This window comes from Clarias gariepinus, chromosome 22 (assembly GCF_024256425.1).
Source record: "Clarias gariepinus isolate MV-2021 ecotype Netherlands chromosome 22, CGAR_prim_01v2, whole genome shotgun sequence".
In the NCBI taxonomy this organism is placed as follows: Eukaryota; Metazoa; Chordata; class Actinopteri; order Siluriformes; family Clariidae; genus Clarias; species Clarias gariepinus.
In genome coordinates this window covers 15,897,748-15,924,893 of record NC_071121.1, presented here as the reverse complement: position 1 = coordinate 15,924,893, position 27,146 = coordinate 15,897,748, and the positions used below count along the sequence as shown (strand labels likewise).

Here is a 27,146-nt window from a genome sequence, read left to right as displayed (position 1 = left end):
GGAAATATAGACAGAACAAAGAATGTTTGTTGCATGCTTGTAGTATTCATATGATTTTGTAAAGATTTTTTTCTTGAAAGTTGGTTTTAACTAATTAGTAAGTTGTATAAGAGTATTAAGTAATGTATAAAAGTATATATTTAAGATGGACGATTAATGTACAGACATCATTTATACTACAAGTTATCCTTAAAGTCTTCATACATAGGAAAATGTAACCTTGTTAGACCTGTACTGTAGTGTAAGTTGCAATTTCTTCTCACGTTTTCTCTTTATTGTCACCTGATAACTGTAAATTTAATCAATGTCTTCAGACTAGATATACAAATAATCAATGTGATAATGCCATGTCCTTATATGAAGAGATTGGAGTCAAAAGAGGGTAACACTGTTTCTAGCAAAAGTCTTCTGGTATTTAAACATCTGGTGTTATACACACTATTGCCCATGGGTAATTTGGGAACGTCAGTTAGCCATATCTGCATATTGGCCTGTGGGAAGAAACCGAAGCACCCAGAGGCAACCCACCAAGCACAAGGAGAACATAAAAACTACACGCACACAGACCTGAGGCACGTATCAAAATCTCGTCCCTGAAGGTAGTGCTTACCACTGTAAGTAGGTAATGATTAAGTATAAAGATTTTTAAATACCCTGTGTTAATGAATGTCCAACTCACTTAACTCAAAAAAAAAAAAAAAAAAAACTTTTTGGAAATATGCTCCTCTGACAGTTTTATTTTACTACTTATACAGAATTTCCTAAGCACACATGACCTCATATCACATATAATAAGCAGAGGTTAGTGACACTATGTAAAATAAACCAGAATAAAGAATTTGCAAGACTGAGAAGTCATTAGTGCACAGCCTATATAACAGAATAGCTCCTGGCTGGCTTGGCTATACTTTGATGCCTCTGTAATCTATTCATTCATTCTCAGCCTTTGAGGCCATACTACGCAAATGCTGAGAGGCTGTTATTGTAATGCCACACCAGAGATGAAAGAGAGTGACTTTATTCAATTCATTACTGACTGCATGGCTTAATATTGTGGTCTTGGCTATCACAGTCAGAATTGCCATCTCTTTTTGTTTGCTCAGCTAAAAATGCATTACAGTGTTAGTAGAGGCTGACCTGAATACAAGCACATTGGCACTGTGTCTCAGAATGCTTCTGTATTGAGTGAGCTGCATCAAGAGTTCGCATTTGGCTGGAGCCCTAATAGACACTCCCTTGGTGCTGCATTGACCACCTTTACTGTGTATGAGATTATGAGGTAAAGTCTGGCTAGACAGCAGCCTTTCTGTGACCTTTATGTCTGTGCCAATTTAACAAAAGAAAAAAATCTGAATTATAAAAAAGGTGACATATAACTGTCTAGTACTCCTCATGTGCTCTTGTAACCATAAGCACCAAGATTCCCCCCCCCCCCCTTTTTTAAGGAAAAAAAAAGTTTCTTGTAAAAGTTGGAAATGGAGGGCCAATGCTTTAATTGTGAATATGCCCTGAACACCACAAGATAAATTAAAAGAGTATACAAGGTGGTATATTATGCTTTTTAAGTGATTAAACATATTGGAATAAACCAAAATAAAGACTAGGGAGCTGAGAAAAGCAGGTCATATCAATCAATTGGGAAAAGAAGGGTATTAATCGGAACAATTGACCAAGCATTGTACATAGCTAAAAAGAAAAAGAAAAAGTGGGAAACCACAGTCAGCCAAGTACAACAACAGGTAACGACATGAACATTCCAAAAGCTATGATGAGCTATGGCTAAGGTTATGGACAGAAAAAAAGGTGTTACACATAATGGTCACAGATAGCGATCCCTATATTTTGCCTTTGCTTTGCAACAGTCAGTGACATTACCAACAACATCCACAGGTGTACATGAGCAGGTGTACAGTACTGGTGTTCCCTATAAGTGAAACACTAGTAGAATACAGTAGCTGGCAAGTGTATATAAAAATAGCACTCACTTATTTGGCCTGATTGATGGATCATAGCAATTGTACAGCTTCCATTAGTACCGACCCAGTCAACAGGTCTGAAAGCATCAAAACCTCAAGCTATGAATATCTAATAACACGATAATGAAATGTGCTTTTAATATTGAATGACCCGTTACAAATGTATTTCCAGTCTCCACTATTGCTTTCACCTGACAAGCTAAGCTTTTACTGTAAATCTTACACTGCAATGCATGTTTAATATTAGTCCATCAGACAGTCCATCAGAGAAGATGCCAACAGCTTTGTGTTGTCTACTATGTTATGGTAAGGTTATTTGTCAATTATTTTTATATTAGAATGCTATGTTTAGCTTAACTGGAACTGTAGTTCAGCAAAACTGAAAACTTGTTGTTCATTCAGTCATTTAAACCCGAAGCTCAACAACTGTGCTGCCATCTGTCCTTAGAAAACTGCCTCTGGTATAGCATCCATATGAAGTCTTCAAGTGGAACACATAATAAAAAAAAAAGAGTATTTGATTATACTTGCACATAGGTCTAAGGCATTACACAGTGTCGATTTGTAGTAGCAAAACAGCAATGATCAAACAAGACAAAGAATGTTATGCAGAAACTGGTAAAAAAAATAAATAAATGAATAAACAGCACACTTTGTAAATGGTAAACCTGCCTATTCATACCGGCACTGAAACTGCAATGTTATCTTTAGCACACTTTTTGATAATGTGAGAGGATCCTGTATCCAAACTTTAAAAGTGGGTTCTACACTGTTGCTTAATATAAATACTATGGACTTGATATCTATAAAAGTTTGGAACTGTCAGGATTTCCTGAGAGTCACAACATTTGTGAACATCTGTAAATAGGAAGCTTTATCTGCCATGTAAGAAGCAGCAATGCAGGGACTGACACTGTTTCTTCCTTTCCCTTTTGTTTGCAGTGGGCAATTTACCTCACTATTGAACTAAACATTCAAAGATTCAGGTAGAGTCACAGTAAATGTTCTCACAACATCTGTTAATTTTGTCTTTACCTATAAACCAGACACACCAAGAGCTTGGACCAGTAGGAAACATCTGGATACAGTAAACAGCTTAAACATGGTAAATGATATAAATAAAGAAAATGAATGCATTTTAAATGTAAAGGTTACATACTGTGCAGAAGGAACACAAATTATTATTATTATTATTATTATTATTATCGATATCATTAATATCATTATCATTGGATGGTTTTATGTTTTTTTATTACTATTATTGTTAATTATTATTATTAACTTTTAACCCTCAATTCTATTGTTTGTTTTTTCCAATAATGAACTTCAAGTATTATATTTTCTTTATATTTGCTTATGTATCCAGTAACATATAATGGACACATACATGCACAGTGATGGACGCATATTAATTTTTATATGTCTTTATACTGTACAGTTTAGATTAATAAACTTTCAAAAGTCCAAAAGATTCACTCAATCCCAAGAAAAAAAACAAAGAAACTAGTGAACGAGATAAAGGCATCAGTGGATCAGGTATAAGAGTGCCCTATATCACCATGTCCTAAAAAGCTATCATTCATGGAAGAAGAGAGATCATCAAAGAAAGACAAACAGACTGTAGTTTTATAAATGATGCCAGGATAAATATTTAAACAAATCAAACTGTTTGTTCATAATGATTATCAGCACTGTGTTTGGAGGAGAAAGGACGAGGCTTTTAATCTGCTGAACACCATCCCAACTGTGAAGCATTATGTTGCATCATGTTGTGAGGTTGTTTTCCAGAAAAAAGCAACTTTGTGTGGCAATTCATGTATTGCCACACTGACTACAAAATCATCTTCAATTTTATGATGGGGTCTCCTTGATGATTTCCATACCTATTGGTGCCCCTTAGTGCATATCTGGAGGCCCACACACCTGAATGAGTTAAACCACTTCTATAAAGAGCAATGGACAAAAATTGTAGCAAAGTAGTACAGGATGCTTGTTGAACCCTACTCCAAGCATTTGGCTATCCTAAGCTATTGAACAAGTAAAAGTCAATGCTACCAAATACTAGTTATGTGTATGTAAAAATCTGTCCCACTAAAACTCTATTATAATATATAAAAACTAGTTTAAAAAAAACTGTCTAAGAGCTATTATTTTTAAATGATCTCTAATAGATCTAAGATTCCCTAAATAGCCTAACACATGAAATGTACTCACTTACTCATTCGTCTATACCGCTTTATCCTGTATTGAGGGTCACAGATGGCCTGGAGCCATACCAGGAAACTTTGGGCACAAGGCGAGGTACACCCTGTACAGGGTGACAATCCATGGAAAACATGGAATCTACCATAACATGAAATGTGTGGGGTTGTGAAAGACTGAGACTGAGTATATTTAACCTGGATATATTTAAACTTCAGCTCTATAGCTAGCAGCAGAATAATTTCTTTAAGAAAATCAGGTGGGTGAGCGCTCATATAGAAAACCCTATTGTCATTTCCTCTTAATTGAATCAGAGCAATCCTAAAAACACATACAATGTAAAATCTTATTTGTTGAATTCACTCAAGTGTTTCTCGGAAATCTAATGCCGGGGGTTCATTTGAGGTAAATGATCTGCTTTTGCATAAGTAACATAACCAAATTACAGAAACAGAAGTTAATACAATCAGTTTCCAGCCACAGTAAACTCAATGCTTCATAACCCACTGCCTTCTAATGGTCATTGTTAGAGATCTATCACGACTATATTTTCATTTTTCTTTGGATTAAAGGTGCTTAGTCCAAAAAAAGTTCTTCTTGTACCACTTTTTAATGAGTTACTGTAACACTCAGTTGAAGTGCTCTTCATAGAACCTTTTTAAGTACCTGCAAAAGGAACACATGAAGAGCCTCTTTTCTTTTTCGAGTGTGTGCAAAATGTATTATACACTATGTGAGATTGTCTGTGAATATTTTTGTTAGTAACCTGGTTGCCTGAGGTGCTCTCTATGGTGCTGAAACACACATTAATGATGTACAGGACAAGCTTCTTTTTGCTCACTTCATTCAATGCTACTACAAGGGAACTAGAAATACTAGAATGCTTTTGAGTGGGTTGTACTTTAAATTTGTGTCTGTGTAGGTGTTCGGATGAATGAACAGCCTGTAAGTATTACACTCAGTGGTTCATTCACTACAAAAATAAATAAAGCAAGTCATAGCCTTTTATGCAGTTTATACACATAGGCAACACAAACCATTACAACTGGCAAAGTATGTATTTTAACGTAATGATAGAACATGATACAGCATAAACCCTTAGGGTAGTTTTATCTGGCTAAGCTGCTGAACATGTCAAATACAACACACCAGGGGTTAAACAGAAGTATATTTAGAATTGTGTTCACTGTTTTCACTGTACATCCTTATGCTTTCCATACAGACTGCTTATGGGTAACTTAAAAGTAATTTCAACCAGACTGTCTCTCCTCATTGTTCCTTTTTGCCTCCCTTCCCCCTCTTCATTCCTTACCCCCCACCCTTCCTCTCTCTCATTCTGTCTCTGTCTCTCTTAAGCTCAAGCTCCATCCTATTCTCTTTAGGCTGCGTCACAGTGATGCTCTTACAGTTTAACACACACAGTGCCTCAGCGGGTGATTTCACCATCTACTGAATCATTACCACACAGCAGAACCCTCCTAATGTTGACGACTATGAACTGTTATGAATCAGCCCAGTGAACAGACAATGCCATTTCCGGAACATTCTATATTTGGAAAAAAGAGCTTAATCACATCCTTCACCTCCAGTCAATATTAGCCCTATTGTGACTGGATGCAAAGCACTACAGCAATGCATCTTGTGAAGGTCACCACTGATCACTGATCAGCCATGACAGAAGCTCTATGAAGATTTTACATGATTATTCAGAAGTGTAAGCAGAGCCTTATCCAGAGCGACTTACATTTCTATCTCATCATACATCTGAGCAGTTGACGGTTAAAAACCTTGCTCAAGGACCCAATAGTGGCAACTTGGTTGTGGGGTTTAAACCTGGGACTTCCCAAACCATCCAATGCCTTAACCACTAAGCTACCCCTGACCCACTATGCAACACCTAATAAAGACTTTGCCTCACACTTTTTGTCATTGTAGTACTTGTGGAAGGTAACAATTAAGATTTCATATTGCACATTTCTATATATAAACAGGACTATTTCTCAAACTTGACATGACGTGAATATTTTTTGCTGTAAGCATGGTGAGTCCACTGAATCACAAATTGCACCACTGAGCGACTGTGTTTTACCAAATCACATAAACCGATGACTCATAGGATTCTCCCAGCAGTCTGCTGGGTATCAAGTTGTTTAGTTCTTTTAATAACAGTTAACTGATTCAATATTTTTAAAGCCTTTTATCTCAGTGCATGGTGTAAAATGCCAAAACAAATTCTCAAAGGCATAACCTGCTCAGACATACAAGAAGCTCCTGCCAGGGTAGTTTGCAATTTGCAAGCTCAAAGGGACATCTCCTAGTATAATGCTAAATGTAATTACAGCCCATGAAATATAAAGCATGTTAACCAGATCCAAATATTACTGTAAGTAGACAAAAACATCCTTACATCTATAATGCTTGGGTGTGTTATTATAAAATGCGTTACATACAGCCATGCCACATTATACCTTAAATCACTGTGTTTTATTGGTTACATTTGCAGCTACTGTAAAATAAAAATCAGCAGATTTTAAAATAAATAGTTATAATCAGCAATCTAATTATATTTACATAAGTTTGTATATACAGTACAGTATCACTTACTTACTCTCACTCATTCTCTATACAGCTTATTCTGCACATTGTCATGGGAGCCCTGGAGCCTATCCCAGGTGACTTGGGGCACAAGGAAAGGTACACCCCGGACAAGTTACCAATCCATCGCAGGGTACAAGCGCACATAGACTAGCACACCACAGGCAATTTGAAAATGCCAATTAGCCTACCTGCCATGTCTTTTGGAGGAAATCGGGGTACCCAGAGGAAAACCACCAAACACAGGAGGGAATATGGAAACTTCACATGTTACATGTTACATGTGCTTCCTCTAAGATACATGAACGTGCTAACAGGCTTCTTCTTCGTACATGAGCTTGCAGATCCTCATATTGGGTTAGTGTCACTCTGATTAATAGGAGAATGAGTAATCCCGTTCCTCCCACCTAGAGAGCACCACCAACTTTGCACTCTTGGACTTCTGGTCTCACTGGGTTTTGGAACTTTCCCGCTGGGGCACTCGGGAGCCCACTCCATCATTTTCATCTATGTTTATCCAAGAATCTAGTAATCTTTGTATAAGAATAAGAAAAAAGACTGTTTCTTTTCAGTTTCAGTTTTTTTGGTCTGTCATTTATAATTAATGTATATGATACACAGCATATAATATAGAACTTGTTTAAAGAACATAAAGAGTTTCAATGTTTCAGTCAATAAAAAAAAAATACTACTCAAATAGCAGGTCTATAAAAAAATCAGCCTTCCTGGATAACCTGATTTTTAGTGGCAGCTGAGGAGAGGATCCCTAGTACTCAGAAACCTGAATCAGAGGCGATGCCATCTCGCTATATACGACTACTGCCTTGTATCCTCTCTCATACACAGCAGAAAAAGACACACTTTCAAACACTTAATCTTTACCCTGCTACATCTCCAGGGAAGCTGCTGAGCTTGTTGATTTGTTCTGTTTTCACACCTGAAAAGAGACGGAAAAGGAAGGACTACTGTATATTAGACTATACTCTGCATCAATTGTGCATATATAAACAAAATATGAATGGGAGACCTAGCTTGGAAAGTTCAAGATGCTAAATTATATAATATATAAAAAAAATAAACATAGAAACAAAAGCTTAATTAAAATGCTAAGCATTGGTTGGTTAATGTATACATTCTTAATTTTATTGTTATTTTTTTCCTGCAATTTCTGAATAAATTATACTAGTCATAGGAAAAAATCATATTTAAAGTAGCTATATAATAAATCAAGACTTAAACATTATACATATTTATATAAATCCTTTTGTTTATGATTTGAAAGTTTTGTGTCTTGGTTTTATATAGACCTCATGCAGAATTGTGTTGCCAGACTTATCCACCGATTGGTATCTTGGGTGCATTTCAAGACTGTTTCCTGCTAAAGGCCATAAATATTTACTTATATTAGTTAATGGCACCACCCCATGATTAGATAAAGCATACCTCCTGAGAAATTCAGATATTTTTGTTGTGTTACCATCAATATTGCATTGTGTCTGCTATATTAGGGTGCAAGTTACATCATGACACCTGCTGACCATGGTGAATCTATGATCTCATCTTTCACAGCTCAGCATCCTCAGTTCACTATGAAGCCATGATCCTATAAAACAGGTTGACTGAAATTTCCACAATGACACTTTATAAATCTGGAGGAGGAGTGGGGGCTATACAGAAAACACCAAGATCTATGATTATATGCTGTATGACCCAGTCTAGTGAAAAAGCAACCTTTTTTATTCCATAAACGAAGTTCTGCAGAGTGTAAAAAATAAAAAAAATAGACATAAACTGCTGATCAATAGAGAAAAAGTGATCGATTATTAATCTGACTGAATGCAGACCTTTGAACCAAACATTCTATCAAACATTATGCAGCACCTTGCCATACCGAACCAGCTCTCTCTTTCAAGCAGTTTTAGAAGCAAATGATGAGTCATAGCCCACCCCTAGGAGATGAGTGTCCATGATACATTTCTGTCCAGCACTCAGGGACACAAGCCCCAGTGACAACCCTACATTACATTTAGTCTCAAAAGACAAATATTTCTATGAGCAGTCATTAAAAAGGTGTACACACAGGAGCATGTCAGGAAAGCCTCAATTTTATGATGTTCTTTTGCCATACAGCGTTTTATGAAGCTTAGCACCATAATTAGCACCACATAAATATTGCCCAAGAAGCTTCTCTTTTATTAAGTAGTATTTAGTGATGTCACATAGTAAACTGTACTGCTTTTATGAACAGGTGAGTATCCTAATCATAAGTATTAAACTGTATATTGCTGTAATTCTAAGGCCATCGCTTATTGTAATCTGTGAAATAATGTTACAAATTTCACTCAAATTTTGTGTGGACAGCGTTTAGTCACATTCCATATCAGACTCGATCTGTGTTAAAGCTGAAGAAAACAAAAATCCTCTATTTTAAGGGATTTGCTGGCAGCAGCCCAGAAGTCCTCCTACATGCGCTGTGCTGTTCATTCTGACACCTTGCTCTCTGACATTTTTCACCTGTCGTGTCTGTCATTCGGTCTACCTTTTCCTGCAAATAGTTTCATCTGCTTTCTTTAATATAGGCAAAACGCCCAGGAATATAGCAGAAGGTTCTCTGTGAACCGAACCGAAGGCACTTTAATGAGAGAATCCAGACTAAAAATAATAACTGTGAGGTCTTCAAACTTAAAATGATTCTATTATTTATGCTCAAGATATTACCTGTATATATTCAAAATCAGAGAACCTATCGGCAGTGTCTAGAACAAGAGCCATGATGAATGTTTGACATAAAACTGGAAATGAGAACAAACGGTTTTGCCTGACAGCATGATGCAGTATGAGATGGTTCATACTGTTATACTCATTAAGAGATTTTACCTACATCAAGAGCTCCCACCGGAGAAAGAACACTGTATTGATAACAGCAACCACTGTAAACTTTATTAACTTTATTAATGCAAATCAGTCCCTGCAATCTGATATCATTTGAATGAGAATGTGTTCCCTATTAAGTCTGGTTCCTCTCAAGGTTGCTTTCTATTGCCACCACGGGGAGTTCCTTGCCATCGTCGCCCTTGGCTTGCTCATCAGGGACAAACTGATAATTGTAACTATATTATTACATTTTTTAAAACTCATTTCCATATTTTTATTCTGTAAAGCTGCTTTGCAACAATGATTGTTGTTAAAAGTGCAATAAAAATAAAATTGAATTGAATTGAAAACATTCCTCTAATGGAAAGTCTTTAGCACACACATAAAGTGCATAAGAGAGTTTGATACATGAAGTTTAAACTGGTTATTTAATTATCACTTAGTCCAGAGAGAAACTGATGCATTACCATCATTACCTTATACTAGCATAAGTCAATGACAACCAAGAGTCATTATCAAATCTCAGAAGACTCACTCCATTACTCTCTTTTCTCAGCTTCTTTCTAATCACTTCTGGACTCTGTTTTTTTTTCTAGCACTTTTAATTAATTATAATTTCTATGAACCACACATTATCAAATGTATAATTTTAAGGAAATGAAGAGTACCTTCCTAGACAGAGAAGAGAATAGCACATTGCACAGAAGTTTTAGGTGTTAATCATAATTTCCCAAGAATAGCACAGATTAAACAGCTTTCTATGAGTCACGCACACCCGTGAAAACGGTCATGCATGACATATATGAAGCTGTCTTTCACATGGGGTGACATTAAAGCTAAGTTTGCTTGCCAGATCATTTAACAATATTACTTTTCGGCGTAATTTTGTTCACTGCATTTTTACTGGTATGACAGATGTGAACTACATAATCAATGAGAAAACCCAGTGCTACCAAACCATGACTCCTCTATTGGTCACACGCTGTAATAAGCCATATTTATCAAGACCAGGGGAAGAGACTGTGCATGCCTACATACTCAGACTAACAAACTGGGATGCATTACAATTGTGTCTTTGTGCTGGACACCTGCTGAGTGTCAAGTGTGCCAGAACAAGAGGGCCTTGCTTCATTACCACTGAGGTCACAACCAGAATAAAACTGTTTAAATGGATGGCATGACTTATATTTAATAATGTGAGTATTTGAGTTAGGAATATAATTTTGCAAAAGGTATTAGAAGAAATGTACATATAGAAATTAATAACTACTGTTGCTGCTGCTGCTGCTAGTTATCCACATATATTTCCCTGCTTTTAGGGAAGGAAGCAAGGGTCCATATTACTAAATCTTCATTAAGGAAATTTATGCCAAGATATAAGCAAATAAGACATACTTACTGTACAGTACATGACCTGGATTGCTTATCATGGTATGGTTAAAAAATGACAGGGATAGCATCATGTGGACATGATCTACAGTATGTCAAAAAAGTGCTCTCCGATGAGTGAAGCCCAATTTCCACCCATCCTCACCCTCATCCTGACTTACTCCTCTTCCATCCTTATAGAGGCAACAATGCGCAGTAGGCAAGTGATAACAAATAGCATCAGACATCAGATCCCCAGTCATTCCTGCAGCTTAAAATCTAACCATTATGCTGTATTTACTGAACAAACATGATCTTATATTGGGATAGATGGTAGCCTGTGGCACTATAGAAAGACAAAGGATATGCCTCTCTCTCTCTCTCTCTCCACTGAAAATACAAAGCAACACAACCCGTTCTGTCTGCTTCATCATGGACCGAGAGAGTGACACTCATACCACGATCATATTATTATAGTGCATGATTATCAGATGTGCATTGATTTGTGTGTTTTTTTTTCCGCAAAGCATAAGCTTGAGAATCCGCCGGGTGATTTAATTTAGCCTCTTTCAGTGTCCTCGCGCTTTCCGTTTCGCAACATCAGCACCGCTTAAGTGAAAGCCTGTTTAACGCCGGTTAGAGTCCAGCACGCGCGCAGGAAACTGAAACGCGATTCGCTCTCGGCGCTCGTGCTAATGGCATCCGAACACAATAATAAATCGCATTAGCTCACCTGCACTGTGTGTGGAATCGATGCCCGACTCGCTGAGGATGTTCGGGTCACTTTGAGACCTGCCTCTGTGCAGCATGCATTTGTCGTCTGAGGAAGCCATGGAGGACGCGGTACAGCGCAGGAATTGGAGATTTTAGAAGAAAAAAAAATGTGTGGAATTGGTGTACGAGGCAGTCAAGGTCAGCTCACAGAGAAGGTGAAGGCGACGAGGTTCGGTCCAAGCATCCGGCGAGCATGCTTGTGCTGGAAGCGCAGGCAGTGTGTGCGTGTGTGTGTGTGTGTGTGCATGAGAGAGAGAGAGAAAGAGAGAGAGAGAGAGAGAACGCGCTCCTGTAGATTAAGGAGGGAGAGCGCGCGGATTTTCACGAGATGCTATTGTTGTATGAGTCCAATACAGAGAGCAGGGCTATATAGAGAGTCTGTGGTATATTAGGATATTTTTATAGGCCATTATTAATGGAGGAATTTATTTAAATGTCACAGGCCGTACGTGCACAATTGAAATAGTCCTACATCATCCCAGTGGTAGCAGGGTGACACTGCAGCAAGGGGCTTGGGTTACAGCTGGGCATGATGACATGATGAAAAGACAAGTAGCTACAGTGTTGCACATCGCTTATTAAATATTCATATTTTATTGTATCCATAGTTAAACGATGGACAGACAGAGTTATAAAACGAAGGGAATATGCTGCTGTTTCAACCTTTTTTTTTGTTACTGCATATTCCTACCCTATACTAATTTAGTGCTGACAAAAAGGAAAAGTCCTAAACATTTAAAATGATTAAACAAACAAGCAAATAAATAAACAGATCACCAAGGACCAGCCGATACAATATATTATACTAGGTGCCAATTCGATCCCTATTGCGAATCTCTTAGAATCACAATTTGATTCTGTGTTAATTTGTTTATTTAGATTTTGTTACAATTCTAAACAAACTTTGCAAATAGTTTGCTCCCACCACACTGGATGCTATGCTGCCTGCCAATGCCTGAAAAGTTTAGAGCACCCCATCTGTAGGATTATATACTGGCAGCATTTTACTGCCTTAATTATAATATAATATATAATATATAATATAATATTGTAATAATATAATATATTATTATAATATATATTTTATATAAATAAAAAAAAGAGTTTTGGACTTACTGTGATATAATATATGAATTGCCATACAATATGTGATTCCCCCCCATCTTTAATGTATATGACTCACAGTGGCTTGAGTGTCTGGGTTTGATTCCCATGTTAAATCTGTGTGCATGGAATTGCTCGTTCTCCCCATGCTTGGTGGGTTTCCTCAGGGGGCTCCGGTTTTCTCTCAAAGTCCGAAGCCATGCAGATTAGGCTAATAAGCATTCCCAAATTGCTGTAATGTGTGAATGCATTTTTGACTGTTGACTGGGGGTCCTACCTCGGTCATAACAATGGAAATAAATACAATGGTCACAATTGGCCTTAACGGTCCCTAGCTGGACTACAGATGTTCCTTTGTGGATAGATATAAACAGAAGGTTTTTTTATGTAAGGAAGGAAAAATTTTATGTTTTGAGTATTTAATATTCAACATTCTGCATTGTTTTATATTATGTAATGTAATAATATTGACCTTATTAACTACTTAGTACAAAAGCTTGGGTTTGCCACATGCATAATGTTTTGTACTGAAGCATGTGCTCAGACGACAATGATGGATTTGAGCACAATGGATCATGAGCACAAACTTGTGGAGTCGATGCCGGCTGATGTGGACACCACAAATAACACATAAAGAAGACATGCAAGATACTAAGAAACTCACAGAAGTATTTTAATGATTTTACTTTAAATTAAGCATTTTTTCTACACAAGGCATGCCGGCTTTATTTATATTCCTAATGTAATATTCGTAGTTCTAAGGCCCCCTGCAGGACAAACACGGAACTACAGTAGATGAGAACGTTTTGCGCAGAATTGCGCCGGAGTGAACGGATAAAGACGCTCTCCTCTGATTGGTCAGCTCAGATGACGGAATACGGAAGTGTTCCTGAAGGAAATCCACCCTCGCGCGACAATGGCGGCGCTCAAGTGGGATTGGACTGCAATGTTTATTTTGATTTTTGCCAGTCTAATCTTCACTTGTAAATGTGACAGTGTTGAAAATTTAAACGAGAAGGAAATCACGTTAGAAGCGGCGAGACCCAGTGAGACTCAGCACGCTGAAGAAAGCAGCACCGAGGAGGTCCAGGCTGACACACAGCAGTGGCAGGCGACAGACTCTGGGGTAAATGAGGCACTTGGAGACAGCGAGGCTGTCTCTGGAATAAATGATGCCCCTGGAGATAGAAAAAGTTTCACAAAACCTCCCGCTAAAGACCACTTTCAGGAGGAGCTGGTGATTCGACCCCTTCATTCAGGAGACATCTATGCGAACTTCCAGTTTCGCACACAGTTGGACACAGATTTTGTACAAGAAGGACAGAAAGGTTGGGTTTGCACACAGACTTTTTGCTTTATAACAGTCTTTTTATCATTAACCTTTATCATAAAGAGTAATTTTTTCAGTGACATAAGTGCAACTGTCTTATTGTCCTATTTTTACACATGCATGCAACCCCAGACAAATGTAATACTGAATGTGCACATAATCTGTATATGTCCATAAGTGATAACCTTATAAATTAAAGGGTTTCCTGTATTTTTTTGTTCCAAACTTCTAGTGTCCCATTACCGTCTCTTCCCAAAGTCCCTGGGTCAGGTGCTGTCTAAATTCGCAGTAAGAGAGCTGCACATCTCCTTCACGCAGGGCTACTGGAGGACCATGCAGTGGGGGCAGCCATTCATTCCCGCTCCTCCTGGGGCCGAGCTCTGGGTTTGGTTCCACGACACAGTGCTGGAGTATGTACTGTATAATGAACATTTTAAATAAAGTTGAATGGTTTCAGTTTTACAGCATTATTACAATTATTGCTAGTTTAATATCAATGTAGAAACCGTCTCTGTTGCAAAGCAGTTTCACACAAAAGAAATTATGGAAGTTTGTATGAAACAGGAATGTGTATGAATCAACTTGTGCAGGTTTAGAAATGTTGTGACTATTTAGTTTATAGCGCGAGCTCATTTATGAGTTCTAAGGAATTATTCTGGTAAGAAGGTGAATAAGGTTTAAATATTGTTTTGATTTGTTTTTTGTTTTCTTTGTATAGAAATTTTCTGGATAAATGTGAATATATAATTGTACAAATGTTTGCTAAATTTGTGTTGACTGAAAATATGCTCTTTTTGGCTTTCCAGTGTTGATGAGAAATGGAAAGAGCTCACCAATGTTTTGTCAGGCATCTTCTGTGCTTCTTTAAATTTCATTGACTCAACCAACACGGTAGAACCTACAGCCTCTTTTAAACCCCTAGGACTAGGAAACGGTATGAGGATGCCTTTCAGTCATTTTAAAGCAAAATATTCGCTGTTGTTCAAATCTGTAAATTAATTCTTTTTTGGGCAGTGACTGATCATCGTTTCCTTCGTTATGCCACACTGCCGAGGGAAATTGTCTGTACGGAGAATTTGACCCCTTGGAAGAAGCTTCTTCCTTGTGGCTCCAAGGTGATTGATATTTCTTTTCTAGTTATTAGTACAGCTGATCCAATCCAGTAGATGAAGCTCTATAAAAGATTGTATAACACTTGTCACTCATCTATATTTCATTTATGCTTATTGGATGCATTATATGTTTACATATCCAAAAGTCTTCCCCAAAATGTTGCCACAAAGTTAGAAGCACTTTGTTTAGAATGTCTTTTTAGAATGTAGCCTTACAAACTAATGGGGTGAACCTAGACCTGTTTGGGCATGACAGTGCCCCTGTACAGATGTATGGTCTATAAAGCAATGGTTTACCAAGGTTGATGTAAATGAAATCCAGTGACTGGAGTTCTGACATACTGTGAAACACAGATGAACTAGAACACTAAATGCTCTCCAACCCTTCTTGTGCAAAATCAGTGTTTGACCTAACTTAAAACAAGCAGGAAAGGTAAGTAGGAGAAAAGGGGTTTTTATAAGTAGCAAAGAAGTGACGGATGTACTTTTGATGTCTGTAGTTGTGGTATGACCTGTTAAACAAGCACATATACCGTGGGTTTGCTGGTTAGAGAGCCATATACTTTTGGAAATATAGTGTTTACTAGTAGATTTTTCTGTTTTTGCTGAATATAATTGCAAAAAAAAATGTGTATTATCTCACCAGTGCTATCTAGGCAGGGACATCTGCAATTCATGATATTTTCACTCAGAAAATTCAAGGTTCAAAAAAAGGTTTTTCTCACCAAGGAAGAAATAAATGAACGTTTTACTTGATTTATGGCAGGGAAATTAAATTGGGCTTCTCTTTTGTGTGCAGGCTGGTCTAGCGGTACTGTTGAAGTCAGAGAAGCTTTTCCATAGCAGTTTCCACTCAGAGGCTGTGCATATCAGACCCATCTGTAAGGTATGTTCTCCTTAATCTTCAAATGCAATTTTGTTTATAGTTTTATTGTTTTATCTATCTATCTATCTATCTATCTATCTATCTATCTATCTAACTGTGTGTGTGTGTGTGTGTGTGTGTGTGTGTATAAATATATATATATATATATATATATATATATATATATATACATCCATACATACACACACACACACACACACACACACACCAGTCAGAAGTTTGGACAAACTTTCTTATTCATTGCATTTAATGCATTTATAGCATTTAGATGTATCACTAATGTATAACTACATACTGTACTGTATAGCACTGTAACAAAACCACTCTTTTAAGGTGGCTTGTTGCACATTAGGAATCAATATCCATATTTCTGTATTACAACTTTTGTGACATAAGGTGCATTTACTTCGACCATAATATTTCACAAACAATAAAATCACAATTAGAATAAAAATTGATCATGTAGACACCTTAGTTGAAGCATTCAGTTCAGTTGGAGCATTTTTTATTTTTTTTTGCCATGTTAACAATTAAGATTGTTTTTCTTTTATGTTGGAATAAATATTTAGTGCACCTACAAAAATTTGTGGGATTTTTTTTTTTACACAATTACACTCAAAAAATGTAAGTAATACAGTATATTCTAAATTCCTTACACGCCAAGCACAATATTTCAAGCCTTTCTTTATTCTTTTTTTTTTTTTTAGCTGGAAAAGGAAAACGGTATTTCTATAAATCTTGTCAGTAAACAAAAGAAAGAAGTATTCTAAAACCTAGTTTGGAGTCGATAAAAGGGTGGACCCAATACTACTTTAATTTTATTATTTTTATTATTATTTTATTTTTACATAATGGATTTTTTTTTTCATAAGCTGTAATTATCAAATTAATAACAACCAAGGCTTAAAATACTTATTTTTACATGTAGTGAATCTAGAATATATGAGAGTTTCACTTTTGGAATTAAATTGTGAAAGAACTGCCCCATGTGTTTCCACAAGGGAAATTTTGCTTCCATTCATGATTGGTATATTCTGAATTCCTAATGTCCATGATTGTGTTTGTGTAGGGGGCTGTGTATATTAAAATGTTGAGTTGTTTAGGTTTTCAATTCATTAGACTACATTGTAAAATTCTCAATCATGAGTTTTAAGTGAGGTTCTGTGACTAGCTGTTGCCTGATTTCCTAAAGTAGCTCAATTATAAAACGCTTTATTCAGGATCGGCAGTGTTCAGGCAGAGCATGGGAATTGAGACAGACTCTCGGTGTGGTGTTTGATCTCTACACCTCTGGCCAGGGCAAAAAGGGTAAGGGTAACTTTCTTTCTTTTTCCACCATACATTTACACATGAGGTAAAATGACTGAATATAACATAAGCATAACTTGTACATATACAATTATTATTATTATTATTTTTTTTTAAACAGACTGGTCCCTTTTTAAGATGTTCTCTCGCACTCTGACTGAGGCTTGCCCTCTAGCGTCTTCTAGCAAAATCTATGTGGATGTCACAGACAACCCCGAGGTAATGTTCTAGCTTTTGGCAGTGTTTTAAAGTATGCAGTGTTCAAATGTAGGCAGAATCCTTCCTCCTCTGACAAACCTTCTGTTTAAAATTTTAAACTTCTGCCACGGTGTAGTCAGGACAGACTGGATTATTATTATTATTATTATTTTATCCTTTTGGAAAACAGAACAGCTTAAGAACTAGTGAAATTAATTAAAGCACACGCTGTATTATACAACCGTTTCTCAAAGCAATTTGGAGCCATGGAAAATTACACATGAACCCACATTAATTTTTGATTACACTGCTGTTCATTTTTTCCACTTCACATAAACGTGGTGAGAGCTCTGCTCCTTTAAACTTTCATAACTTTGTAGACATGTCTGTTCAAAATAAAGTTCTGCCTTGACAAATGATATAGGATGTAAATTCAGCACAAGTTGTTCTAATGATAGGTTTAAATGGTGGAGTTGGAATTGCATGAAATATTTATATTCTTTGCTAAGGAAAAAACTAAATAACATGGTTTCTTCTAAAAGGAAATGTTAGAATTATTCTAGTGTCGTGGTTGGCAATAGTCGGTGAGATTTAAATATGGTGCTGCTCTGCATTTTATCTGTTTCAACATGTTAGAAAAACTCAACAGTTCAAACTTCTGTATGTGTTTAAACATGTCTTTACGATCATCTGTGTCATATTGCCCAACCCTTTAAAAAAAAATGCTGGGCAGGAATTATTTGTAGTTCCCTTTTAACTAATTAATTTAGTTATGTAGAAGACTCCTTTATGGGTAAATGTCAGTCACAAGACACACACACAGTCATTCAGGTCTTATGCTCCTTACTTAGACCACTTTTTGTCAGGTTGGCCTAACAACTAGCACCATTAAATTAGGGTCCATAACTCCTTATATTGCCACACAACAGGTTGGATGTCAAGTGGCAATTTTTCATTTTTCTCCATCTAAAATGCTGTTTAGGATTTATTGTTTTTTCTTTTTCTGGTTTGTAGTGTTACATTATTTTCGTCTCCAGTCGTGGAAGTAGTCTTTAGTAGGCTTATGACAGGGCCGAGGAAGACCTGCTCACTCGCTGACAAGCTGTAGAGTAATCAGCAATTGAGGGAAAATGTTCTTCTCCTTAACATGTATTAGCATATTATCAGGCCAGACCTGAAGAAATTCCTTAAGGAGCCCATGGTCAAAACCATCCCAGATTACATTCTATACACATCACATCTAATGCCGTTGCTAAGAAATTTAATTGCAGTGACGGTGCCAACTCTTCAATTTCTGTACCTATCACTATCAGATGAATGTCACCTGGTTGGGCAAGTTACTCTTCTTGACCGTGTTTTTCTGTCATTTGGCTGATCCCATCATTTAAGAATTTAAAAGTAAAAAGTAGATAAGCACTCTGTAGTCTGAAGAGGTTAAGAGTCAAAAGCAAGCCTTAAAAAACAGAGATGTTTGCTCCCATATTCTCTTGAGGGAATTCCACTCCCAAACAGGAGACACTTTAATAAACCCCAAGCCAGGCCAGCTGGAGTAAAGGCCCTCCCTCTGGCTTTAAAAATGGCATCTTGGCTCGCATGTAGGTGGTAAGCAGCATTTGCAGCGTGGAGATACTGCAGTCTCTCCTGGAATGCTACCTAAGATGTGCTTGACCTGCAAGAAAATTGTTTCTGCATTTAAAGACTATTATTGTTGCCTGTTGCAACAGTGAGCTAATTTTAATACTTTCTGTAATATAAAATTACAAAAAGATGCAATCTACCTGATGCTATACTAACTACGAGACGTGGATTGTTTTTAGTAATGAATAATGCACATGAGCAAAAAGATGACAATGACAGGCATAAATAAAGGTGCATTTTGGTGTAAGGGCCTGTTGTAATTTTGTTCCTGTGCCTGTGGTTAACAGCATAATTTCTCTCTCTCTTACTCTCTCCTTGCCCCTTTTTTGTTGTTTGCTTTTATATTTCCAATAGGGTGAGCTGTTTGACCTGACTCCAGCCACATCTATCTTCGACACGGCTGTAATTCTGGGGGATCGCAGGACTTATGCTGTGTATGATCTGACCAAAACTGAGACTTTTGGCCAGCTACGTTCTCTCAATCTCTTAATACGCTGGAAAGGGGAAGGTGGTAAGCATTTAAAGGCCAGAATGTAGTTTGGGATATTTAGTGTTTCATGACAAATTTTTGTGCCACTGTGACCTGATTTCCATTAACATGCATGTACAGTGCAGTCAGTGGGTCATCAATTACAGTACATGCAGTTATTGCAAACAAGGTATATGCCACCAAGTGTTAAGCCTTATAGTTATGTGGAGACTATTATCTCCATACTGTTTCTCAACTAAAAATTTAGTCGTTCAAAAGTTTCCTGCTTGATGTTGGGCAACAAGAAACATGTGTCAGTCACATGATCTGATCACATGTAAAGTGGATAGATTGAAGAAAAAAAGGTGGTATGTTCTATATTGTTAAATATATCTAAATTTAAATATCTGAAAATGCAAGCTGAAAATTTTAATTTCAACCTGAAATGTTTTTACATAAACACAATGTGATTTAAAAATGTTAATTAGCCAATCGCTCCAAAAAAGCAGGAGATCTTATTCAACGAGGTTGTTTAGAAACAAATGCAGTCTGAGTGAACAAAATTAATCTGGTTCATGCATCAAAAGCTGTAGTGATCACAACTGACTTATCAGCTTCAACTCTGTGAAGACAAGCACTGCAACCAAAGAAAACCATTCAACATATAATAATATTAATGTACCTGACACAGTGTGGTCTGAATGGATTAAAATATGACGATGACTTAAAATGGGTAAAAGAAACTTCAGGACTAAATGGATAGGAGTAATTCCATCTCAAATCAACCAATGAAAGAGAAATTTTCCACCATCACCTCTCAGATTTTGCTGATTTTTTTTCACCAATTTTTGATATTGCCATGAAAATAAAAACCCCCAATTTTTTTGTCCCAACTCCCACTCGTTAAAAAATGGCAGCCATCTTAATTTTTGGCCTCAAAGTGCTTTAAGACATGCCACGCTCCTTTTTGAAATCCTTTTTTCCTTGATAACTCACTTGCTATATGTCATATGGAGATGAAACTGGGTATATTTATGTAATTTTTCATGTAGATTCAGATTCTGCAATCGGAATTTGGCTATCTGCTGTGGTTATGAAGATGTTTCTGAAAAAACATTTTTTGGGGGTACCCCTTTTCGACCCCCCCAGAACCCAAGGTCTGCATGTATATATGTTACTCAAAAAAATAGGGGTTACTTCACATCACCTTATCTTGAAAATAAATAAAAACCAGGGGTGTGTTATGCCCTGTTTTATAGAAATCATCAAAAATCAATTTGATACACATTTTATATACAGAGAATGTACATGGATCTACACAATAGGCCTTATCTACCAGTAAATGTGTCATTTTTTGGTGGTACATGTAAGATACATGTATCACTGTCAAACAGTATCCTGTAACTGAACCATTCAGGTTCATACTGATCAGAAAGTTGAATTACCTCCAACCAACTCCATGAGTGACCTCGCACTCAAGGAACTTGGTAATGGCATCATCTTTTTCTTGGTGCTAATTAAGTGCAGAAAAACAAAAGCATGTGAGTGTGTTTCATTTATGTTAATTTATTAACTGAAGCTTTCCAATGTAGTTTGTTATCTTAATCACAATCTGATTACAAAGACTTGATGGCAAAGCTTGTCTGTTCTTTGGATTCTCGTGACTATATGTTGCACAGGTGTGAGCAGTGCCCCCCTAAATCAAAACTATCTGATTATCTTGATTAGGGCAAGGCAATATGGCCAAAAATATTTATCACGATATACATTTAAAAATTTGCGATAATGATATAACTGACAATATGATTGACACGAGACAAAGCAGCTGTTTGTATGTGCATTAAAGCTATATAAAATTTTAACAGTGCAAATGCAAATTCCACACCACTGAAGTTGCACCATTTTTACAAACCATTTCTGGTTCATCTGTTTCATTCAACGATCCGCTTTCTCCTTTCTTATTCTCCGCCGCCGCCAAGCTTTTTCCGCCATAAGCGTTTGGAAACAAAGGCACTGCACATGCGTGTTTTACCTATATTCTATCGCGATATTTCATTTTCTTATCATTGCCTAACATTGTACCGGTATTACCGTGGAAGGTATAATCTGGCCCAGCCCTAATCTTGATGGTATATTTGAAAATGCTGATTTGGACCCAGATGACATTGTTCAGTTCAAGCAGTGGAATTCATTATGAGACCCCTGCACAGCTCATCACTATACAGCCAAGGCCCAAGCTGCTTATTTGAAAGAACTGAAAGAGAAACTTCCCATTGGAAAGGAGGCTGTTATCCTCATGGATTTTGCCGAATGTTATTTTTTATTTGTCAGGATGCTGTTCAAGGTTTTTATTGGGATACATCCCAGGTGATTCTGCATCCTTTCGTGGTTTACTATAGGGGTGGTAGTGGAAACAATGGTTCACTAAGTTGCAAAAGTTTTTGTGTTGTCAGTAATGAAAGGGAACACAATGCTATTGTTGTTCACAAGTTTATTAAGGTTCTCATGAATCCACTGAAAGTTCTTCTACCAAATTTAAATCATGTGCATTACTTCTCAGATGGTGCAGCCAGCCAGTACAAGAATTATAATTTTTTTTTTTTTTTACAAATTTGTGGAGGCATTTCCTATCAAAATGACTTTGGTAGCTACAAAGTGCATGCCTTTCCTAGTTGATATTATTATTATTGTGTCACTGCAACTTGACAGGTCTCGTACATGTACCTTTTTGTCTTATTCCATGAACTCATTTTTGTGGGCTTTGTTCTTTCAGAATCAGATACCCAGGGTGATGAAAAAAAAACTGTGATTAGTCCTTTTAGTGTAGAGAGATGAATAACGTCATTATCAGTCTTTGACTAGACATGCATTACAGAAGAATTTGAGGTAACTTTTACTTTGAAAGAAGCAGATTTTATGAGTATGCATTAAGTATTCTACAGATATTGCAGTGCATTTCTGTGTGTCAAATCATTTAATGTTGCAAAACCTGGACAATTGATTTTTGATGATTTCTATGAAACAGGGCATAACACACCCCTGGTTTTTATTTATTTTCAAGATAAGGTGATGTGAAGTAACCCCTATTTTTTTGAGTAACATATATACATGCAGACCTTGGGTTCTGGGGGGTCAAAAAGGGGTACCCCCAAAAAATGGTTTTTCAGAAATGTCTCCATAACCACAGCAGATAGCCAAATTCCGATTGCACAATCTGAATCTACATAAAAACTTACATAAATATACCCAGTTTCATCTCCATAAGACATATAGCAAGTGAGTTATCAAGGAAAAAAGGATTTCAAAAAGGGGCGTGGCATGTCTTAAAGCACTTTGAGGCCAAAAATTAAGATGGCTGCCATTTTTTAACGAGTGGGAGTTGGGACAAAAAAATTGGGGTTTTTTATTTTCATGGCAATATCAACAATTGGTGAAAAAATCAGCAAAATCTGTGATCATGTGGTGGAACCCTTTGGTTGATTTGAGATGGAATCACCCATAGTCATTATTTCGGGTTGGTTAATATGTTCTGGTCTTACACTGAGGCTCTATAAAGTGTCTCCAGCAAGAGCTCATGCCACTTTTGTAGCAGGCCAAATGGAACTACAGTACTAGTGCAGTTGTAGTTATCAGTCCTAGCATCCCACTAGCAGATTCAGTAGGGTTGCAGGCTCAACAGTGAACAGAACATGGTATAATAAGAGACAGAAGGATGTAGGAAAACAACATGTATTCTCGAAAACCATAACTGTAAATGGGATGAAGTAAATGTAAGGACTCCAGTAATGATTGTTGAGAAGTCCAGTAGATTTTCTGTGATGCTGTGTGTTTTTGTAGAACAGAATTATTTTTAGTGATAAAAGTAATGAGTGCTTTTGTAGTGAGTATCAGCAAATGTTTCAAAAGAAACCACAGCTGGATTGTGTCACCTAGTAGTCTGTGTGGTCAAGTGTTTCACTGCAACAGACTGAGGCTGGAATAAACATTTTATTTAGCAAAGACAGACAAGCAGAGTGACAGTGATCTGTACCTGAGGAGATGTACTGAACATCATTCCCCTTTTTAAATCTGCTGCACTTTTATGCATTGAATCAGCAGTATAAAATGCTGATCCTACATGAATTTGACTATGCAACTTTGTTGAATAAGCATTGTGTTCACCAAAGATCTGAGAGGATGTTGCTCACTCACTATCAGGAATTGGCTTATAGGATGTTACCAAGAAGAGTTAATAGAATGTTTTTGTTTGTAAATCTGAATATTTCACAGGAGACATGCTGCGTCCACTGCTCCATGCAGAGCGCTATGTGGCAGGATTTGGACTCCAGACTGGCGAGATCCACACACTAATCTATAATAACCATCCATTCAGAGCTTTCCCTGTGCTTCTGCTGGAGTCAGTGCCCTGGTATCTGCGGCTTTATATTCACACGCTCACTATCACCAGCAAGTCACGTGAAAACACACCAAGTACGTCCTACTGAAATACTGTATAAAACTTTAAATACCCAATATAGTTTCCCTAATTGTTTATTATTACATTCTCTAATGTTATTTGGCATTGATCCATTAATGCGACATAAAATTGTGAAAAGGTAAATTGTGTCTCCAGAATTATCTAAAGTATAATTAGATATCATCAGCAAAACTTTCATTTTCAATTTTCATTTTCATATCAATAACATTCATATTTGTAATAACTTTTTCATTACAACTGATTATTTTTATTTAAAATTCTTCTATTATAGTTTCCTTTTTTTAACCATATATAAACCATATATGAATGCTACTAATGCAGCGTTAATTGTTGTTTTAACCTCAACTTCAAATCAGTAAACTGGTTGCCACCACTGCAACTTATCAAGCTTATTTACTTTAGTGTTTTTAGTTGTTGCATTTACATTTATTGATCTGTGTTTCCAAATTCCTGTAAGAACAAATTTTCAGGAACAAGTATTTCAGTATTTGTAGGATGTGGTAAATGGAAAGATCATTGTAACTAGCAAATCTACTCATTAGATATTGAAATTGTTTAATTGATCCAAACAATTGATTTGACCAGTAAAAATTCTAAATAATATTTTTCCCTTAAACTCCTGGTTAGCACTGGAGGCATCCCTGTTACCGCTGCTGGCATTTACTTTAATATATTTAGTGTAAATCTTACATTAAGGTTAATAGAATTTATTATTAGACCTTCAACTGTTTGGTGTGTTTTTTTTGTTGTTGTTTTTTTTCCCCCATTTAAAGGCTACATTCACTACCAACCTTCAAAAGACCGTCTTCGACCTCATCTCCTCGAGATGCTCGTGCAGTTACCCCCTCATTCTGTGACTGAGGTGAAAGTGCAGTTTGAAAGAGCTCTGCTAAAGTGGACAGAATACACGCCAGATCCAAACCATGGGTTCTATGTCGGGTAGGACGCGCTTCCATTTGCATGCTTATGAAATATAATACTTGCAAAATTAAAAAGTGTAGGTTTTAAAAGATAAGTATTTTATCTATGATAAAAAAAAAGACAGAAAAATTTTCAGATTCATTTTAAGGGATAAAAATGTGAGATTTATTTAACTACTTCTTGTCTTCTAGATCCTCTGTGATAAGTGCTCTTGTGCCAAGTGTTGTCGCCATGGACATCAATAGCACTCAGGAGCAGCCGCTTTTCAGCAGCTTGTAAGTATAATTTCTGTTAAGAATGGCAAAATATGTATATATACAGTATCTGTCTGTGTCAACGTTTTGATTACTTTCAATGGATTTTGAAATAATATCATGTACAGTATAACCTCTTTCCTTTTCACATAAATGGTAGTTCCCTACAGAATATAAAGCATTAGAATTTCTTTTTAAAGTAATTAATAGGTATTGGGAGGACAAAAAATACTAATTCATTTTTCCCCCTTTAAATTTCTAGTTTCCATAACAAAGAAGAGTCAAGCTACTTTGTTCGTGTGTACACCGAGCCTTTGCTGGTTAATTTGCCCACACCTGATTTCAGCATGCCCTATAATGTTATCTGCCTCACGTGTACGGTGGTAGCTGTGGCATACGGCTCCTTTTACAACCTACTGACTCGGACCTTCCAGGTGGAAGAGCCAAGCCCACCACTAGCTAAACGCCTAGCCAACATCATCCGCCGCATACGGGGAGTACCACCACTGTGAAGGACAGGAAATTAATTTATTGATCTTGATTTGGGGGAACGTCTATTTTTTTTTTTCTTCATATTGCTGAGACGAGTAGAAGTCATGAAGAATGCGTTAATTTAAAGCCTTACCAAGAACATAATGTTATATGTTTTTTTATTTTTTTTTATTTTTGAGTCTGTTAACACTGGACAAAATGGTTTTTTTTCTGTTTTAGTGCAAAAGGGGTTACTTATTTGTTTATATAAAAATGTACCATTGTGTATTGACAGTTTTTTACTCCATTCATCTGAAAGACAGACTTTTAGGAGAAAGAAATGTGAAACCCTTTGGAGTAAATGTTCTTTGGAAATGAGCAAGCCATTACTCACTATGTTCTACAAATCCAGTGATCTGGAGAACAGAATGTTCAGCAAAATCAAGCAAAGAAAGGAAAAACTAGCCATTAGGTTTATTGCACCAATGTAATTAATGTGAAATTCCTTTCCCTTGACAGTACACAACTTGCTTGTTTCTTGAAAAAGAACCTTCAATTGCAATGCCGTTGTAACTATGATGCATGTGTAAACCAGACAGGTGTTTACTAAAGTTGTTAAAGAACAGTGTGTTCGTCCAGGACTGTTGTTTCTGGCGATCAGGGAAATTCTTTTTGTTCCACTCCCGGTTGCTTAAACCAGGCAGCAGAAATATGAACAATTTGTAATATTTAATCATTAAAAACCTGAAAGTAAAGTCACAGGACACTTCTGGTAGGGGTATGAATACTAATGTTTGTGCAGGTGACTGAAACATGTATTAACCTCTACTGGTGGCTTTAGGCTGTTACAGATGTTGTGTGTGCTCATAAATAAGACCCTTAAACTATCCCTGTTTACGTTAGGATAATGTGTACGACCCATGAAATCAGATTATGAATAATCACCTTGCTCTCCTCTGAACTTGCTAACCACTATTTAAGTTCCTTTTTCACCTACAGAAGTCTCTCCTCAGGAAATCTGATACCTAAAATTCCTTAATTTTTCTTTTATGAGAAACTTTTCACATGCTGCTATGTTTTCTCTGTCTGGTCCACTAGCGGTGCTGTCAAGCTGTAGGAGACGTTGGACACACAAGGCCCTTTGTTTGCCAATGTTTGCCACATTTTTGGGTCTCGAGTTGACGCCAAA

The 27,146-nt window shown here is 36.8% G+C and overlaps 2 protein-coding genes across 2 annotated transcripts in view; one reads left to right on the top strand and one right to left on the bottom strand.

Annotated features, from left to right (window-relative positions):
- phactr3a (phosphatase and actin regulator 3a) overlaps positions 1-11,974 on the bottom strand; it is a 30,297-nt gene extending 18,323 nt beyond the window's left edge. The window contains exon 1 of the mRNA XM_053483393.1: positions 11,749-11,974. Within this exon, the coding sequence (XP_053339368.1) occupies positions 11,749-11,848 (100 nt within the window). The 5' untranslated portion in view covers positions 11,849-11,974. The remainder of the gene's footprint in view (positions 1-11,748) is intronic.
- Positions 11,975-13,792: 1,818 nt separating this feature from the next.
- Positions 13,793-26,844, top strand: pigt (phosphatidylinositol glycan anchor biosynthesis, class T). Its single transcript, XM_053482819.1, has 12 exons — positions 13,793-14,221; positions 14,456-14,633; positions 15,030-15,157; positions 15,238-15,338; positions 16,135-16,221; positions 17,442-17,529; positions 17,651-17,748; positions 19,720-19,876; positions 24,104-24,304; positions 25,085-25,250; positions 25,424-25,507; positions 25,749-26,844. Exons 1-12 carry the CDS (start codon positions 13,810-13,812, stop codon positions 25,996-25,998), a joined length of 1,950 nt encoding a protein of 649 aa, XP_053338794.1. The 5' UTR covers positions 13,793-13,809; the 3' UTR covers positions 25,999-26,844.
- Positions 26,845-27,146: the final 302 nt, after the last annotated feature.

Bases quoted from the DNA above. Each gene is read 5' to 3' on its own strand.
- pigt (XM_053482819.1), top strand. From the start codon at position 13,810: ATGGCGGCGCTCAAGTGGGATTGGACTGCAATGTTTATTTTGATTTTT. The intron at 14,222-14,455 runs GTTGGGTTTGCA...CCAAACTTCTAG, and splicing joins TGTACAAGAAGGACAGAAAG to TGTCCCATTACCGTCTCTTC. The intron at 17,749-19,719 runs GTAATGTTCTAG...TATTTCCAATAG, and splicing joins ATGTCACAGACAACCCCGAG to GGTGAGCTGTTTGACCTGAC.